Below are 19,346 nucleotides of genomic sequence, written 5' to 3' on the forward strand. Positions count from 1 at the left end.
AGATACTGAACAGAATTTGATAAAATTTGGTATGAAACATGTCCCCAAGGAACGAAACTTTTTATGCCCAAGGGGCACGACCAACTTCTAAAACGAGAGTGAAGCTGCGAGCGATAACTAGTTATAAATATAAGATTTTAAATTAACATGGTTATTTTTATTACTAACAGTATTTAAAACGGGATATTTACCATGTTTTTTATTTTTATTTGGTGGAGCTCGATATTTCGACATTATCTACGAATGTCTTGTTCACGAGACTGTGAAAGTGTAACTATCCCGTTTTAAATATTGTTAGTAGTTATAAATATGTTTATTTTTCTCAGCTGTCGATCGACTTTTTACTTTTTGTATTGGAGATTTTTATACATAAATTACAATCACTAGTTATTACGAGTGACGAGTTCACTATAATTTATTTAATTGTATAAAAATCTATATCTATAAATGTACCTAAAAAATGGCCGCCGTAGGCAAAATAAATTAATCCTTACATGGTTTTAATTTAATTTACATTTTAATGAAAATAATAATACTACCACTCCAAATATTAAAAAATCTTTTATACTCAATTAATATCGTACACGTCTTACAAAAAAATTGTCAGTTCTTAGTTTTTAGGCAATGTTTGTTCAAAGAAATTAATGCATAGATAATAATTAAGACTGAGTGTATTTATTGTCTATATTTGTGACTATCAGTAGAGTTGGTCTAATGTTGTCTTTGGTTGGGATTTTCCATATGACACCAAGTGGCAAGTATAAAGTGCATTGAAAGAAAGACTAATGTTTTATTTAGTTTATTGAACTTGCTATAATAAGATTTAATTTTTAAAATCAAAATAATTGCCGTACTGTTTAGGTACTACAAGTTTTACAGTATACAGAGTTAATAGTTAGTTAGGAGTTTGACTGATGATAGATATTACATGAAATAATTTGAAAAGGTAAGTGTACTTTTTGTTATTTCAAATATAAATTATTTTGTTGGTAATTTTTGTTCTTCGCTTTATACAAATAAATGCTCATACAAAGAAAAACTTAATCAAAATTAAAATACAATATATTGAAAGTTTACTTTTACTTACTTACTTTTTTTGTATCCCACACAAGTTTTAAGTTTATTATGACATTTAAGTTTTTTCTTGCATGTAGGCCGCGATAGATATCCTAATTTTAATATATGTAACTTAAAAAATAATAAATTGTTATTTATTTTATAGTATAATACTCGTTAATTAAACTATTTCAAGCAAATTTTCCAGCACCTTGACAATACCTACATATTTTTGTTGTTTGAAGCTAATTAATAATAACAATCATTAACAATTATTAAAAAAAATATAGAATTGAAAGCTTTTATTAGTATTGTAATTATTGCGAACTGATTGCAATCAAACAAAAATATATAAAAGTAGTATGAATATATTATTTATAACAAATATTAACCTTCCTTTTGTTTTTGAACAACGAAAATTGCTGAGAAATATGATTATATATGGCTATGTACTGGAATAAAAATGAATAATGGTTTTTATATAGTTTAGTTACTTATTTGTCTTGTATTAATTATTGCAAATTCATTTATAAATATATGATGTTATCTTTCATTCCATGTTTTAAATTAATTATTGTATCAAGAAAAAATAAAATGAAACTTATAGTATATTCTACAATCAAGCAACAATACTTAGTATTGTTGCATTCTGGTTTGAAGGGTGAGTGAGCCGGTATAACTACAGGCACAATGGATATAACATTTCAGTTCTCAAGGTTGTTTGAGCATTAGCAATGTAAGGAACGATTAAAAAACATTGCAGTGTGAACAAGCTCATTCTTGCCTATTGTACAAAAAATTTGAAAAGATAATGTAATTAATTTAAATTTATGATAATATAAAATGTGTATCAAATTTGTTGTGAGTGAAGTCATAGCTGGTGATCTTTTAAGTATGTATTTTTATAAAACATTAGATACAGTTGAATTAGTTTATGTATTTTTTTTAAATAAGTATAATAGCCGGCATGAGTTATGAGCATATATATATATATATAGAATGGTAGTGAGGGGAAGTTAGCGCATTTACACTTTTCCTAATATATTCCTAATTTGATAGATACTTGTACAAAATATATATAAAATATTAACTAGTGGTAATTGAGATTTTACTTTGATACAGTAATATTGTAAAGTAAAACATATCCCAATAAAACAATACATAATTTTAATTTCAAAATAATAAACTATCAACATTTGTCTTACTTGTCTTCTTTAATGTTGTCTTAGATTTTCGCGATTATTACACTTTGAAATAAAACTAGTTTTTAACGGATTTAATCACGTATATTATTTTGTGGTCTGCCCATGACCACGAACACTGCAAAGTGCTCGAAACTGCGGGATGTTAAAATAATTAATATACGCGATTAAATCCGTTAAAAACTAGTTTTATTTCATTGTCTTCTTTAAACAAGTTAACTGATGTAAGTGTCCACATAAAGGAAAAAAGAAGAATAAAAACTTGTTTTATTTGTAATTATTCATTTCTCTATGAATATTAGAGTAAATAAAAATATAGTAATGAACAAAACACTGTCTATTATCGACCTAATAATTGCACATGTTTTCTGTATTGTACTGAATAATTTATTATAATAGTAATTGTTGGATTATCAAATGATTTTATAAGCAAATCTTTAATCTCTTTTTAAAAGTATTCCGTCTTTTACTATAAAAGAATTGCCCACTACTGGCCACTAATACTTATTTCAGAGAATTGACAATTTAAATATTTTCTTTTAACAGTCTCTTAAAATATTAATTCATTCGGTGAAATAAATTCAATTCACAACAAGCTCTTTCTATTATTTTTCCCTAACCTCCAATAGTAATAAATGAAACAACCAATAAAAAAACAAATTAGATTTATTTCAATTATCATGCTTAATACGATTATGTCAACCTCAGCTACAGTTAATGGGTATAATTAGGATGTTTGTTATGAAATGAATAGAGATAAACAAAATATTACGACAAATTTAGCTGTTATAAAATCTAACATATGAATATTTATTTTCTTATTTTTAACCTTTCAATATTCCCATCATCTTTATTTCAGTATATAAATTTAAAAGTAGATATGCAAGATTATTCTTATGCAAATAATCTATGCTTTTGCAAGTGGTGATAGCTAACAAAAACAAAACAATAAACAAATACGAAATAACAAACTTAAGTCACCTTAAATTGCACGGAAGTGTACAGCAGTCGTAGTGAGAGAGACAAACATCGAATGACGGACCAATCGTGTCCAGTCTCGGCACCTCTGCGCCGGCTCCTTCATTCCATCAATTAGACTTTAAAATGTAATACTGTGTAGGTCAAGGTTGTGCTCACGACTCATGCCGCTTGCTATAACTACAAACGTTTGTTATTGTAAACTGTTGCAACAGAGCGGTGTGAACAAGCACAAAACCTCCTGCTTAAATGGAGAGGAGGCTCAGTAGTAACAAATTTACAGGCCGTTACTTTATTCGTCATTGACATGCAGTTATATATATTAAGTTTATATTGTGGAAATGATATTATATTATCTTATATTACAGATTTATTAACTATGGCTGACAATACTGAAGGTAATGAACCAATTCGACAGATTGATGATGAGGAAACAGAGGAATGGAGTGACAATATGTGTATCCGAATATCATTAGAAGATAGTTTTCCTGCTATAGTTAGAGATAAAACTATTCAAAAGGGCATTATAAACAGATTTCTTAATTTTTATTTATCTGGGAAAGTGCAAAAAGGCTTAAACGCAAGAGACATTATTTTTGCAGTAATTTCAATAATACCATATTCATTAAAAACAGAGGAGCTAATTTGGAATGATAATGAATTTAGTGATGACGGAAAACTATTCTTTTTGACCCCGGATGATAAATTAAAGACAGATATAAACAGTATTCTTACTCAACGCCTCAAAATAAAAGACGATCAGCTTGAAAAAAATAACAACATTACGGACAATGAAACAAAAATATCAGAAAATTCTATCACTGAGTTAAAATTAGAAAACGAGAAGTGTACTGATTGTAACACGCCCGATATACCCGACCAAGTCAGTGACGCAGTTCATGACGAAAAATCTTCATTAAATGAAAGCTATAACATAAATGAAGATGCAAGCGAAGATATTGGACCATCACCACTTGATACCTTGGGTTGGTTTAGAAAAAAACCTATTAACAAACAGCCAATTAGTATTGAAGCCAATGAGTATGGCTCGGCTGAGAATGCAGCATTTTGCATATCTTGCAATAAACTTCTCGACCTATGGAATTCTGATATAAGAGCAAGAATATACCTAAAGTATTTCTTTGGTTTCGCTGCCTTAAGTCTAATGAGAACCGTAGCAAAGTCCTATCACCATGTCATCAAAATGTTTCAAAATACATTTCCAAGAACTGTTTCATTTACTGCAGATCTTATTAAGTATTCTCCTCCTAGTAACGCATGCGTGACAACAAGTTTTAAAACCTTTAGGCGTGTGGAGCGCCAAACGCAAATAATGTTTGCAAAATTAGTTATAAACTCATTCTTGCTAAATTACAAGCTCAGCAAAGAAATCGAAATATTAGACATATCTGACACTGGTGGTGTAAGAAATATGTTGAGAATTACTGTATTGTCTCATTTATCTCATTATGGAATGGAACTTATAAATATGCTACAGGAAATTGCTTCTAGAACATGTTTTAGTAGGGCATTTAAATCATTATACTCAGAGGAAACAGCATTTTCATGGAATAAAGTCAATAATTTCTTTAAAAAGTATATGTATGAGTCTGCACGCCAACGAACTTTTCACTGGGCACCAATTATTGATAGAAAACAGTTTAAATATCTGTCATGTGAAAACAATTTTGAGTTAGCAGTTGTAACTGCAGTTTTCGTTGAGAAACTTTCTTTTAATGAGGGTATTTGGAATGCGCGTTGGGTAAAGTCTGGGAAAAATTTGGAAACTTATAAGAAACTTGGACTAAAAATGTATGAAGATTATAGTAATCAGAAAGAATTATTTTTAGGTTTTGATATTTTGAGACTTTCCACATTAGTGGCCAATTTGAAACCTTTATAATAATCTAATCATTTTTTTACTACATATATACTATATATTTGTCTGTGGTAAATATTTGTCAAGAATATTTTATATTATTTATTATATAGTTTTAGTGTGCATGTATATCACCCTAATTTATATTTCACGAATCCCTATATTCCCTTAAACCGAGGGTTGTTAGTTAGGGAGAAATCGCAAGTAAGTAATAAGACCTTTATTGATGTACCTACATATTTTTACTTATTTGCTTTTTTTGGAACAAAGTTATTTTAAGCGGCTTACAGTAAAGTGAACTAATATTCTTAGCTAAAATCTTCACATAAGAGAAAAGCTTTATGCCCCTTTGCGTATGGTAAAACAGGTTTGACTGTAATATTTTTTATTTATTAGTCGTGGAGTTGTTAAAAAGTTCGAGTCTCCTGAGTCTTAAGCTCATTGAAGCTCGAATCTGAAAAAGACTCGTTCTTTATCCTCGAGAGTTTAAAATCTTAAGTCCATGAGGGACTTGAGTCTAAGCTCGAGTTCTGCCTTTGAGACTCATGATATCAGGCTAGTTCTTAAGGCTTTAGAGTTTTTAAGGTTGGAGCTTTAACGATTCAAGGGGCATTATAGCTCGAGGTTGAAGATTCAGTAGTTCTCAGGTCTCATGGCTTGAGTTCCCAACTCAAAGCTCATTATTCCTAACACAAATTAAATGACAGAAGATACGTGATTTTTCATGTTAGTTCTGTCTGTGATACCGTACTTATATATAATATAAATAAAAACAAAAAATCGGCACCGGTAACCGAGAAGCTATCTGGAAACCGGTTGTCATGGTATGGGCATGTTATACGGAGGAATAAGGACCATGGTGTGAGAAAGGTTTTGAGAATAGATGTGGATAGATATAGAGGTAGGTGACGACCAAAGAAACGATGGATGGATTGTGTTAAAGACGATATGGTTAGAAAGAATGTTACTTGTGAGATGACGTCCGACAGAGAGCTATGGAAGAGGAAGACATGCTGCGCCGACCTCATGTAAAATTGGAATAAGGGCAGGAGGATGATGATGAAAAACAAAAAATACCCCTGTTTCCTAAAATACATACGAATTAAAAAATATATATATGAATATTGAAGTTGTGCGATTACTTATTTAAGTACCTAGTAAGTTCACGTGACACGTGATGAAACCCTATCTGAATCGGATCAGAAATCAACGAATCAAAGAAAATGAGATGTAAAAAGATAGTTATACTAGTTTTTACTAATTCCTATATTCCTAACAGAATAGAGAACTTGAAGTCTGAAAATGATATTTTCTTTAATAACAATTCATTTCACATTTCACGTTGAATCTCATAAATATTGTATGTAGGTATATATTTATACAGCTGCTTAGGTTGACAATCATTTTCAGGATGTTGGAGCTAGCAGGCACTTCCATCCGCATTATAGCATCCGTGATGACTATATCAGTCAGAAATGTTTACTATTCCATCGTTTAATTTGTTTAAATCATAAGACTATTGTAATTACTGGAGATACTTTCCGCTACTTAAACTCTGATTAAAGTCAGATTACTTATTGGACTAAATACCGAAAGTGCATCAGTCGCTTATTCCGCGACTAAATAAGAATTATTAACATTAAGGCCTGAGCTATATACAAATAAGAATTGAATTGAATCGCCATTCTGATCCTCTGGGCAAAAAATTAACCAACTCTAATGTCACCAGTGGAGGCAACAAGGCGAGGCGTTATACTTTTAATTAAGGCTTTTGCTCTAAAACTCTAAGGTCCAAGTGTTAACAGCAATATTATATACAATGTACATGAAATAAAACGTCTATTTTTATACATATAATTACTAAAATCATTAAATACTTAAAAAAAAATGTATTAGTATGTATGATAATTTTGTACAGTGTATGTGAAAAATAAAGTGATATATACATACATGGACGTTTTTAATTCAATGTCATTGAATATTCAACAACAAACATAGTATTTCAGACTATCAAATTATTACAGAAGATGTAGCAAGCGTTTCCATCACGTAGTATGACTCTCTGCTACATATTGCTATTTTGATAACCGAATTTCTTATCTTACTTGTTGGGGTTGACTCAGCTCTTTATGAACAGAACGGCACTTTTTCAATCTTCTGTGTCACGACCGCGTGATCCCTACTTAAGTCCTCATTTCGAGCCCTACTAATGCTTCGACCATGTCCATATTAATGGACACGTGTCAATACAAAGCCACTTGTATCATGTGACAAACCGTTATACATCCATTTAGAAAATTAGTAAGTGTCGTGTTTCTATACGGCTGCGTCTGCTTTTTCGCAATACTTGATGGTGATAATCCAGTCATTACGTCGGGAAAAACGGGTGAGAAATGCAAATGAAACGAGAAAGCCAAATTTTGGATATTACGGTTAGATGACGGAAATTGCACAAGGCTTTTTTTGGTCGATAATTTAAAGTTAAGCTTTTCTAGCCCCCCTCCACGTAATATCCAAAATTTGCGTTTTTCGGGTCATTCGCATTTCCAAATGTAAGTAATGACTGGACTATGAAAAAACTGAAAGGTTTTGTTATATGAGCCAGTAATCTGTTGCTTTCTTATAATTGGGTGGTTTGACCAGCTCTCAGACCAGCGATATCATTAGAAATTTAGTATTAAATTTAAGAGAAATTAATATATGATATTACTAATATTAGTATTTAAGAGAAATTTTATTCGACAAAGTAGCTATATAATGAAAACATCATACTGCGATAAATTCAAAAGTACCGAACCGGAAATACCGGAATAATTCAATAGTTTTACATGTTTAATTCATTAAGCTACTTAAAACCTTTTAGCTTGGATCAAAATCATGCATAATACATTTTTGATATGGTAGGTTTTATGTACGTAGGAAATAACAATGACTGTTGAAGATGTCGGCAGAAATTATGGCGACTGGGAATTTTTCTTGCTTGCACCGCGTAAACCAATAGATTGTATGATATTCGATATAGTTTATGTAGACCCTTGTACTATCCGTGCGAAGCCCAAACAGGTAGCTAGCTAGTACATTCTATTGTGTTCGTTCTTAGGTAGTTATTTGAACAAGTAGACTTCAAGTTCAAATTTTTATACTAGATGTAAGTTTATGTTCACATTTTAAGGATATTTATTAGTTTTTGCTTTACGTTGTTGTTCAACTATATAAAAACAAAAAAAATCTTGTATGACAATTTATATAATCGATCACAACCACGGTATTGGCGTTAAGAAACAATCCTATTTTGCTAATTAAAAGTGTCAACGCAAGTATCCGAAGTTGCATCATGAACGTTTACAGGTATATAACGCGCAAATATTTCCATTAATTCGATCACATATTATCCTTTAATGCGACCTGCGCCGCGCCTCGCGTCGTCCGCACTGCTACAGACTTACTTCGCCCATACCCAGTAGCGAATGTCTCGCTCCACGAGCGGTTGTTTTTAATGTGCGGGCGTGAATTTTAATATTATGGCCGCCGGATTTGTCGGCTCTACAAAGAATTTTCCATTTTCTTTTGATGTAGATGTTGAAGAGGAAGAAAATGAGAGAAGCACACCACATCTCAGCAAAAGAATAGGTTAGTAATCATGATAATATTAATTATTAAGAGACATGTCTTGATCCAAACTACTGTCATGTTGATTAAAGGTAGTTTGTTCAATTTATACGTGTTAAGCTTTTGTTATGGTGTGTAAAATAGCCTTATCTGTTTAACAATCATTTAAAAACATATTTACCAACAGTTAAAACAATTATTTTCTGTTGATTTATTTACTTTTTGATTCGTATAAATAATGACTATATTATATTATACCTACAGGTATAATATACACATATATTTGCTAGCTTCATTATAACGCAAACAATGTCAAAAAACAGATAGCTTTGGTTCTTTTTTTATAAACAGTGTAATAAAATCGATACGGCTACAACAGCTGACCGATGAGGTGACTAACCTAACGGTGACGACGCACACCATTAGTTGTTTGCCTAAAGTCGATAATTAAAATAATGTCAGTAACTACATCCCTCAAACAATTATGAAAGTAGGTAACGGATATAAATGTTTGTTAAAACAGCTGATCTAAAACAAATTAATTTGTGTTTATTATAACTATAAAATCTTTTTTTTTACTTTACATCGTTTTTCGTAGATTATTCAATTTATTTATGATAATATTAAAGTCTTATAATCCTTGTAATTATAAAAGGTCACTAAATTAATAATAAAATATCGAAATTTGTATGAAGACTTATTCAACAGCATCATTATAAGTATTCTGTTCAATAAGAATTATAATAACGCATACAATGTTAGCCAAAACTATCGAACAATTACACAAATAAATTAATTTACCACAAATTTAACACCATTTAAAAAAGCCAGCGGTTATGTTTATGTCATGTTTATGCTGTGATCATTGTGTAGTTAAATTGTCTGGAACCAATCTTGAGTGAATAATCACGTCATGGTTGCCTTAAAGATCCATTATCGTGGTAACTGAAACGACACATAAAATTTCAACTCCCTAAGATAAGAGGATGTGGTCTATTTTGGCTAACAATATTTTTCAAACTATTATTGCAAGTTACATAAAAGCTTGGAATAACTACTCTCAGTTTAATATCGGCTAAAAATAACCAATTATAAATGATGTAATCGAAGCTAATTAAATAATATTTTGTATATTTCTGGTTCATGAATTTTGCCAATTGTCGGTAGAACAATACAATTTTAAAGTACCTCCAACACTAATTAAGGTAAAAAAGACTTACTATGAGTATAATTTTATTCCACGCTATTTGAAATATATTGACGAAGGATGTAGTCATTATTGAATATAATTGTCTTGTTTAACTACTAACTAAATAGCCTTTTGGCATACTGTCAAATTTAATAAAAATTATATAAATATAGAAGAATTGTTAAAAGGAATACAATGAGATTTAGACTTAGATAATTTTAATACTTTTTACTAATTTGATATATTCCTAACATTAACTGATTCTGATACTCAATACATGGATATTGAAAACATTTTCACCTAACAAATTATCAATAAATTTAAAAATAATATATAAATATTCCGTTTGCTTATATTGTACTAGCTACTAGTAGGGTATGTAAAACTTTTAGATTCCAAAACAAAATTACAATTTTTATTTTTTCCGATTCGGAATGTTAAAATTCTCGGCTTTTCTCTACTATAATATGCATACATTATACGTACGTGTAAACCTTCCCCTTGAATTATTCTGTTTATTGATGAATACCGTCTCAAAATCTACTGTGTAGTTTAAAAGAACTAAGCGCACAGACGTCGAAAAGCGACTTTGTTTTAAACTATATAGAGATGCTCTTTCAACGAATATAAGTTACCGTCCCAGAATCAAAGTTAAAATTGATCAGTAGAGCTATTTTTATAATAATAATGTAAGCGATATCTATATCTAATAATATCAAGTATAAATCGTTATAAATTATTATGATGGCCTTGAAGTAGATTAAAGATAACATTATCAATCGACATAGTTACAGAGGTGGCAACTACATTGGGAGTCATGTTACATCCAAATTTCATTTAAATAATTTATTATTTAAAAATACGAACGTGGCAGTCGAAGGAATTTTAATACAGTTAGTGGATACTGCTCGTTCGTCTGGTAATACAAGCCGATAAATGACAGCGTAAATAGTGTGTATGAATTCGGTTGTGACCTCTACCGGTTGGGTGGAACGGTGGAAGAGTTAAAAAACTTTTCATATGTAAACAATGTTTAACCCACCAACCGCCAGCAGCGTGTAGAAATATGCTCCTAACCTACTCCTCAAAGGGAGAGGTGGCCTTAGCCCCGCAGTGGGAAATTTACTGGCTGTACATATAAACAATGTTATCGAATTTGACTCTTTCATTACAAGAATTAATATTGACAAGAGTAGAGCAATCCATTTTTCTGTTAAAAGTAAAGTAACAGCCCCTAAATGTGACATTACAGGAGACCCTCCTCCCCTCTCTCATGGAGAAGGATTAAGATCTTAATCTACCACGCGGTAGACAAAATCTAAATTATACTCGTACGTTATCTAAATTTCACCAGGATTTCCTTTTGTTATCTGATCCACGTTCAGACAAATTGTATAAAATTCAAAGTTCTCAGATAACCATATACAGCTCGAGACAGTAGTTGTAGCTGCGTAGTTGTTCTTTGGAATAAAAAAAGTTAATGATTGCAGTTAAAATACCATTATTTATAATAATATTCAAAAAATAAATGCGAAAGTAACTCTTTCTGCCTGTTCACGATGTTCTGTCTGCTCTTTCACGGCCAAACCACTGAATCATATTTGCTGAAATTTGGTATGAAGCACAATTTAACTCCAAGGAAGGACATAGATGACCAACTCCTAAAACACAAGCGAATCTGCGGTAGACAAGTAGTAATATATAAAATCAATAATTATATTTTGCCTTAAAGTATCGATTTGACGTTTTTACGTTTTCGAACAAGACAAATATGGCAACTTATTATACAATATATTTTACACAATCTTATGTATAATATACAAGCTAAGTGGTATTTTGAAAAACTGTATCGAATCAATGTAACTACAGTATGTAGAAAAATCATAGAAACCAACTATAAAGTAATATCGTTACGCTAATACGCCGTAAAAATTAATTACTTGCAAGAACTCCAATCAATTCCTATCAATTAACGAGTAGTATATCCTGCCCTCAAGACACAAATAAAAGCCACGAAAAAACATTTCGTCTTGTAAGTGATTTTTTATTACGACAAATTAATCAGCGTGATAATTATTAAGAAAATCAATTAAAAAGCAAACAATAATTGCTTAAAAATCAATTGATAATCTAATCAATAATTAATTTTAAACATAAATTCTGTCTGATTAAACTTGAATGTCTTCTGCACTCGTATCACGTGAAGGTACCTCATATCTGCCGGAAATTAAAATAGCAATTTTGCAACTAGATGAGAATGTGTTGTAAATATGAATATATATTTTTTATTTATAAATAAAACGACTATCTACATTAAGGCCTTAATTATATAAACACAAAAGATACATAAAGTTGCCTGATGTACAACTCATGACCTCGTGGAATGGTTGCTAGCAGCATTTTTTCGTTAAATCACAATTCCGAAACTCTGAGCGAACTAAATGAACTACCTAGCCTTTCTGTCACCAGTGGAGCTGTGAAGAAGGTGATATACTTTTAATAAAAGTTTTTACATGATTACATTACATGATTTAAGATCTTCGACTGCAAACGGAGCAAACACATAATTTGGAGTAAGAAATTCAGATTTTATGTTTATATTTTGATACAAATAAAAATGCACGCTTATCGTTAACAAATTGCGGACCACCTGTCAAGGTTGATAGATCGGTAATGCCGCCATGATGACTCTTGATTGTGTTGAACACAAAGCGTGTCGTATTTGTGTCGTTGCCAGCTCGCGCTTCGCTCAGTGTTCCGCAAAACATTCACGAAACAACGGTCTCTGCACGAGATTAAAATCGGTAAAAATAAGAAATTAATCTTCATTTCAATTTCACTGAAACAGTTTTCGCTGAGGTGAACGATTTTAGCGCGAATTAAAGTGCCAGTGCCATTTCCCGCGTCATGTTCTGGAATATCTGCATATACATTTCCAGTTGTTAACGATTTGTCATCCAATTTATATGATGACTGAAAATAAGTTAGTGCCTATTTGCGGTCGCAGTGAGCTGTTACATCATTGAATTATAGGTATCTCATGTAGCAAATCAAAGACGTACATAATGTCGCGGTAATGTAACTAATGAAAATAATTTTGATCTAATCTGATAAGATAAATGCAGTTTTGGAACGTAATAAAAATAAATTTTCATTTAAACAAATATTGTGTAATTCGTATACCTCTAATCAACATTTAACGATACTGTAACGCTGCATTTTTTATATAAACAAATTAGTTATGGTTTATCAGATTAGATCTGTTTACGTCAACCGTAAACATTGGTTTGGAATACCTGAGATAGCCATTGTCGCTATGTTGTTTACGCACGTACCATAACACACACACAAAACTTTATTTAACCAATATAATTTATAGGTCTTTGACTCTATTGGTGTCGCAAAAGCGTAGGAGTCTGGCAACGTTAGCTACCGAAAATAGCTTAGTGATACTCTTTGGTTATCTTCATACAGATATTTTTAAATTAAACGCTATAGATAAAATCATGATTTAAAAAACTAGATGCGAATTTATTTTATTTTAATTGCATCTGGTAGTGCGTTGTATCCAAGAAAGCATATAAAAATGTGCAATTGTTAATTAAAAAAAAAGATAAGGAATCGTTATGTGTTAATGAATATTACAAATAACCAATGAAAACGGTGTCAATAATTAATTATAGCGAGTGTCACTCGGGGTGTCATGGTCCAAACGATACCCCATAATATATCCAAATCTGTTTAGGCAAATTATTTAAAACTCGTGAACACTGAAAATATAAATCTTCGCTTCTAATTGTAATAAATAGAAATACAAGCTAAAAAGCACACTTGTTGATGATGTAAATCTATACTAATTAATAAATGTAATGTATGTTTTTTTAGTATATTATAAATTAATTTTACTCGAAATGACCTCCGAATGAAATCTTCATTGATACGTTTATTAAAATGTTTATTCGTGCCTTAGAATAGCTATAATATAATACTTAAGAATAGCTTCAAGTCAGTTCTGAATGTTATTCAACACAATATTTTTTTCTTACTTTTATTTATCTCTTGACTACGCTCGCGACAAAGTCGCTTAGAATTTGTCAGTCAAGAAATTGAGACATCTGAAAGCACGTTTAGCCTTTGCTTCTGCACTAGAACTATGTTCGGTGAGGTCAGACTTACGGTCCCATCGGGTTAGGAAAAAACAGGATGCACCTCGCGCGTACACTTATCTCCCTTGAGATTGGGCGTTGTGGTCGAAATCGGAAAGACCTTATCGTCCTTACATGTTTGGTTTGTTATTTATTCTGGCAGTTGATACCCCCCCTCTTTTTATGTCCTATTTATAATCCACGTGTTAGTCTAAATTGTATCTTTTCACATTTAATGTTAGATTTACATCACCAACAAAGTAAGTTAAGCCTAGATCAGACCTATAAAGTTAAAATAATGTATTAATAAAACAGTGTGCGGTGTGCCAGCTCAGTCAGTCTCAATCAGTTAGCGCCGGCTGTTGTCAAAATAAAAGCATTAAAAATTGCTACTGTATCAAACGTCACGTGGATTATGTTATGTACCTGGTATAAACGCCACGTTGAAGGGAAGGAATGCTACACTACGTCGACTTGGCTCGATATTGTAATGATTCATAGTGTGGAATTTTTGATCGCAACCTACCACGATTCTCGCGTGACAATTTGAGAAAATATGGGTTCGCTAATTGGATTTGAGATGTTCTAGTTATTCGATTACATTGTTACAACAGTTGATATCTATTAACTATTACGATTGTAACATTGTTTCACATAAATTGTCACATAAACGTTGTGAATGCTTCGACAACACCGTAAACATCGCTTCCATAATGTTCTGCGTGACAGTTGATTGTTAGTCATTTGTTCAAAAGTTCGTTTACCTCGATATCGTGAAATATTTTCAGTAGCAAATTTAAAATTGATTCAATATGCGAATATTTTTTGAAGATTAATGCGTGTGAGTCGATTTCTGGCGTGATATATATAAATGAAGGTCGTCCATTTTGAGAGCAATAACACTTCTGTTTACCCAACGTTGCAGCCACGTGGTGAAGTTGCAGAAAATCGTTTCTATTTAGGAAATTTCATAGCCTATGTAACATCGATTCTACGTAGAAAATCTGTAATTTTAATTCCTTTTTGTAATGGCAGGATTTTACTACTCATCACTCCGCAATTACTTGCGTTTACGTGTAATAAATATTTATAGGTATTTTTGATTAACACAATATTTATAATTTATAATAGTAACATTTATAATTTTTATGCAATTTAAAGACAACACTGACACGGATATACGGACAAAAAAAACGGTTGTATTTGGTGACTTGCAAAGAGCCATATTAGCTTTACATATGAAATTGATATGATTGGTGACTTTTTGGCAAAATGACAGCTTTTGCCGAGAAGTGAGGTAGAAATAGTTAATCTGTTAACAGCTCACTGCTCAAAATTAAAATATTTGATTCATAAATAAAATAAATACAGAATAGCATTTTTAAGGCGTACCGCCTTTGTGAACTGTTTTGTCGCTGCCCGACAGTATTTAAATCAATTATTGTGCCAAATTATCTAATTTAATATAGTAACAAACAGTCTTTACATGTCTCATTGCTGGATATAGAACCGGACTCAGAAGAATGACGAGCCTAGATTAGCCAGTGGGTAAAATTCTCGGATGTTAACCGAAAGCCCTTAATATCTACGAATTTAATTGGTGGTAGGGCCTCGTACAAGGCCGTCTGGGTAAAGACCACCTAATTATAACATCTTGTAACTACCAATGTGGGTAACGATTTAGTAACACTCTAAGTAACTCTCTACAGTAACAATCTCTAGACAGTGGTAGTCACTTATTTAGTCAGTGGGCCTAATTGTCAGTCCGCCTACCTATATGGCATAAAATTGTTAAAACCGCTGAGATTTTATGAATTTTATTTGTATTTATAATCCATTGCGTGCTTCTGAAATAAAAATCGCACACGTATAGCTTGAAATTCGGCCATTTAAGCTTCACCCTCCTTAATGAGGAAGTGGGCCTTTGTTCAGCATTGAGACGTATGGAGTTGGTATTTCCGCTTTTCTAAATTCTGGGACTAATTATACTAACCCGACGATCCAGTTGCTCTTCGGTCGATTTTGGGAACGTACCGCAACCGTTATAAATTTGAATTAGAGTACAATAATTGTCCCCTGGGTAAGATGTCTTTCTCAGTTTATAATAAATCACTTAAGGTCTTATAATGTTTAACTTATATTAATAACGTTAAAATCGTTCTAACCAAAGCTAAATTAACACGAAATGAAATTAGTTGTCATATAAAAAATATTTTTTAAGGAATAGTTAAATTTATGTGATGTGATATGAAAAGCCGTTCAAAGTAGCGAGTATGTCTTCGAGAGGACTCCAGGACGGGTCGCGGTCACCGCTCATAATAACGGACTCCTTTTTCGATGATGGTGGTAAGTTTTCAATATCACTGCTTTCTGGCATTACTTATGTGCCTTAATGGATGATTTTGGGTTCGAACCACAAGCACCACTTATGTTCATTTGCTTAATTTTAATTTGTGTTTATAATTAATATCACGTTCAGCGGCGAAGGAAAACATCGTGAGGAATCCTGCACGTGGCGGATAAAAGTCTGCCATATGTGTATCCAGTATTCACCAATTGCATTGGAGTAGCGAGCGTAATGACATAAGCTCCAAACCTTAACCTAAAAATGAGAAGAGTCTTAGTCGAGTAGTGGGATGAGTGGGATTGGTTATTACTTTAATTTTGTTTTTTTTTTTATATCGTCAAGAGCTACAACTAACTTAAAAATCTATCATAGCACCGCTAAGAATGGAATGAAATAAAGTCGCATCTACACATGTTCTATAAATATGCTCTTTATAGATCATAGAACAAAGTTTAAAAAAAAATCTTCTATTGATTTAAAACCAATTCAGTAATTGTCTTTCTGTACACTGAAGTAAAATACTAACTAATAATATTAATGAGAAATTCCGTTTGCTTGTAAAATTTTACGTATTAACTTTTGGAACAAACATTATGATAATTTTGCATAGATGCACTTTGTCACAGAGATAACCCCGTGGGGAGGCCCACACAAAGCCGCGGACGGAACCTACTTAACTTTATTAAGAAAGTTATATCATATATATAGTGTATTGTCTTGTCTTTTGTAATTTGCGTTTTTTTTTTGTATTGTATTATTATTGTTAGTATTTTTTCCCCCTTTTTATATAATATAGTAGAAAAAAGTTGTGTTAGGTTAATAACTAAAACTGTGCTTTTCCATGTCGTAATAACTTTTAATTGAAACAACACTAAGCTAAAAATGTAATTACCTTTATTTTTAAACTATAAATGGTGTATGTTTTGTAAGTTGTCTTAATAATAAAATATAAAAAAAATATATTAATAAACAAAGTATATCTTGTTTAATTATATTTAATTAATTCGAGTAACGCTATCTGACCGATTCTAAGGATTCTAATATTTGTACTTTTGGTATTTTAATTGGTTTCGCGATCATTAAAATTGACCCTGAAGTTTTGTTTACTGTGTTTACTCTACTTCGAATTTTATTGCGTCAAAATCTATTATCAAGTTACGAAACCTTTTCCTAAGACATAGATGGCTCACTTGTTAGTATAATATGTAAATGTTGAAAGAAGACCGGTTCGAATCCTGACTAGTAATCATCAATGACTAGTAATCATCAAATCTACATTGGATGTGATGATTATACAAGTTGCAGATTTTAATCCGATACGTGCAAATTTCTTTATCATGTTTCCCATACATACATACATACATTAGCAGCCCGTAAACGTCCCACTGCTGGGATAAAGGCCTCCTCTCCCTTTGAGGTGAAGGTTTGGAGCATATTCCACCACGCTGCTCCAATGCGGGTTGGCGGAATACACATGTGGCTGAATTTCGTTGAAATTAGACACATGCAGGTTTCCTCACGATGTTTTCCTTCACCGCCGAGCACGAGATGAATTATATACACAAATTAAGCACATGAAATTTCAGTGGTGCCTGCCTGGTTTTGAACCCGAAATCATCGGTTAAGACGCACGCGTTCTAACCACTGGGCCATCTCGGCTCGTCATGTACATGTTTCCCGCCGACCGATAATACCTAAACACAAATTAAGTACACAGCCAAGTGGTGCTTGCCCGGGTTTGAACCACACAATCGTTGGTTAAGATTCAGGTTTTCTGACTACTTTCATTTTATACAAAGAGTCGTTAATACTAAAGCTGTTTCGGCTCATAATTATTAAGAGCGTTATCAAATATATATTTGTAATAACATCCGGGTTGGGATGAGGATCAATGGGATTGAGGATCTGAGGCGGCAAAGGGTTCCAAATGAACAGCACCCAGACCAGCCAACATAAACATCCATTCATCCGCTTCATCATCGACTCTGCGTCGATGATGAAGCGGATGCCGTGACATCCACGTTTATGAGCGATGATAGTGTATGTTTAATAATGACAAAAGAAAAAAAAGAGAATTATATACGAATTTGAGCTGTTATTTAAAATGATCACAAAAAGTATCCTTCGAGCCGGATTTGAACCAGCGACCTATGGATGACAGTGATATTCCTCTACAGTCCACCGCTCTACCAACTGAGCTATCGAAGGTGTAGGAAAGTAACCGAAAGTTTTAAGTATATCAAGATAAAACCGCGTATAGAATGACGACATGATTTAGAAAGTAATATGTATATGTATGTTAATTATTTTGTACTACCTTAAATTATTTAGGTTTCAGATATATACTTTCAAGTGAAATATTTACATGAATCGAATTCAATGAAAGTAAATCGAGTACCTTGTTACATACATAATTATTTTGCAGATTTAGATAGATGTAGGTCTTGTATCGATTCATAAATTAAAAGTTTTATTAAAAAATCTTAGCAATAATAATAATTTATTCATATATATGGAACTTTTAAATATTCAGTCTTCCAATTTTTTCTTAAAAAATAATTTGATAAACAATTTCGTGTTTAGTTAGTGATAGGTCAAGTTATATGGACAGGCGACTCGTGTGGTCTGTATGACGACGTGCCAGTCCCTCGGTGGTCGGGTGTCGCTAGACTACGGTAGTACACTCACTCCTCACACTTCGTTCCTCCAGTCAGTTCGCGAACCTCAGCCGTTGCGCACATAGCGGCCATTACTGCGTTGCAATCCGCAGGCCGCGTGGCATGTAATAATTCGTATTCGATTTTTAAACACTTAATTGTTTTTTTATTTAACTGTGACAATTTTGCATATGATCCTATTTTAGTGGGATTTTTTTTTATTATTTGAAACGCGAACGATACGCAACTAAACAGCTGTTTGAATACAGAATGAGTGGTCGTGC

At 32.1% G+C, this 19,346-nt stretch overlaps 2 protein-coding genes and 1 non-coding gene across 9 annotated transcripts in view; 2 read left to right on the top strand and 1 right to left on the bottom strand.

The window, feature by feature from the left end:
• Window positions 1–712: 712 nt before the first annotated feature.
• LOC125071033 lies at window positions 713–7,038 on the top strand. Of its 2 annotated transcripts, XM_047681087.1 has the most exons (3): window positions 713–946; window positions 3,605–5,186; window positions 6,526–7,038. In XM_047681087.1, exon 2 carries the CDS (start codon window positions 3,616–3,618, stop codon window positions 5,137–5,139), a length of 1,524 nt encoding a protein of 507 aa, XP_047537043.1. In that variant the 5' UTR covers window positions 713–946; window positions 3,605–3,615; the 3' UTR covers window positions 5,140–5,186; window positions 6,526–7,038. The 2 variants fall into 2 exon arrangements, with proteins under 2 accessions (XP_047537043.1, XP_047537042.1); XM_047681086.1 differs by lacking the exon at window positions 6,526–7,038 and having other exon boundaries at window positions 3,605–5,907.
• A 1,534-nt stretch (window positions 7,039–8,572) lies between these two features.
• LOC125071198 (AMP deaminase 2) overlaps window positions 8,573–19,346 on the top strand; it is a 44,150-nt gene continuing 33,376 nt past the window's right edge. For 3 of the 6 annotated variants that reach the window (XM_047681311.1, XM_047681307.1, XM_047681312.1), the window contains exon 1: window positions 8,573–8,745. In XM_047681311.1, coding sequence (XP_047537267.1) covers window positions 8,637–8,745 — 109 coding nt within the window. In that variant the 5' untranslated portion in view covers window positions 8,573–8,636. Of the gene's footprint in view, window positions 8,746–12,623; window positions 12,718–16,279; window positions 16,405–19,106; window positions 19,188–19,346 lie in introns of those variants that run through there. The other 3 variants (XM_047681309.1, XM_047681310.1, XM_047681308.1) reach the window with 3 other exon arrangements.
• Trnay-gua lies at window positions 18,526–18,613 on the bottom strand. Its single transcript is given in 2 exon segments — window positions 18,526–18,561; window positions 18,577–18,613. It is a non-coding gene; the product is annotated as a tRNA-Tyr (tRNA).

This window comes from Vanessa atalanta, chromosome 18 (genome assembly GCF_905147765.1).
Source record: "Vanessa atalanta chromosome 18, ilVanAtal1.2, whole genome shotgun sequence".
Lineage (NCBI taxonomy): Eukaryota > Metazoa > Arthropoda > Insecta > Lepidoptera > Nymphalidae > Vanessa > Vanessa atalanta.

Coding starts and splice junctions, on each gene's coding strand:
- LOC125071033 (XM_047681087.1), top strand. CDS start 3,616: ATGGCTGACAATACTGAAGGTAATGAACCAATTCGACAGATTGATGAT.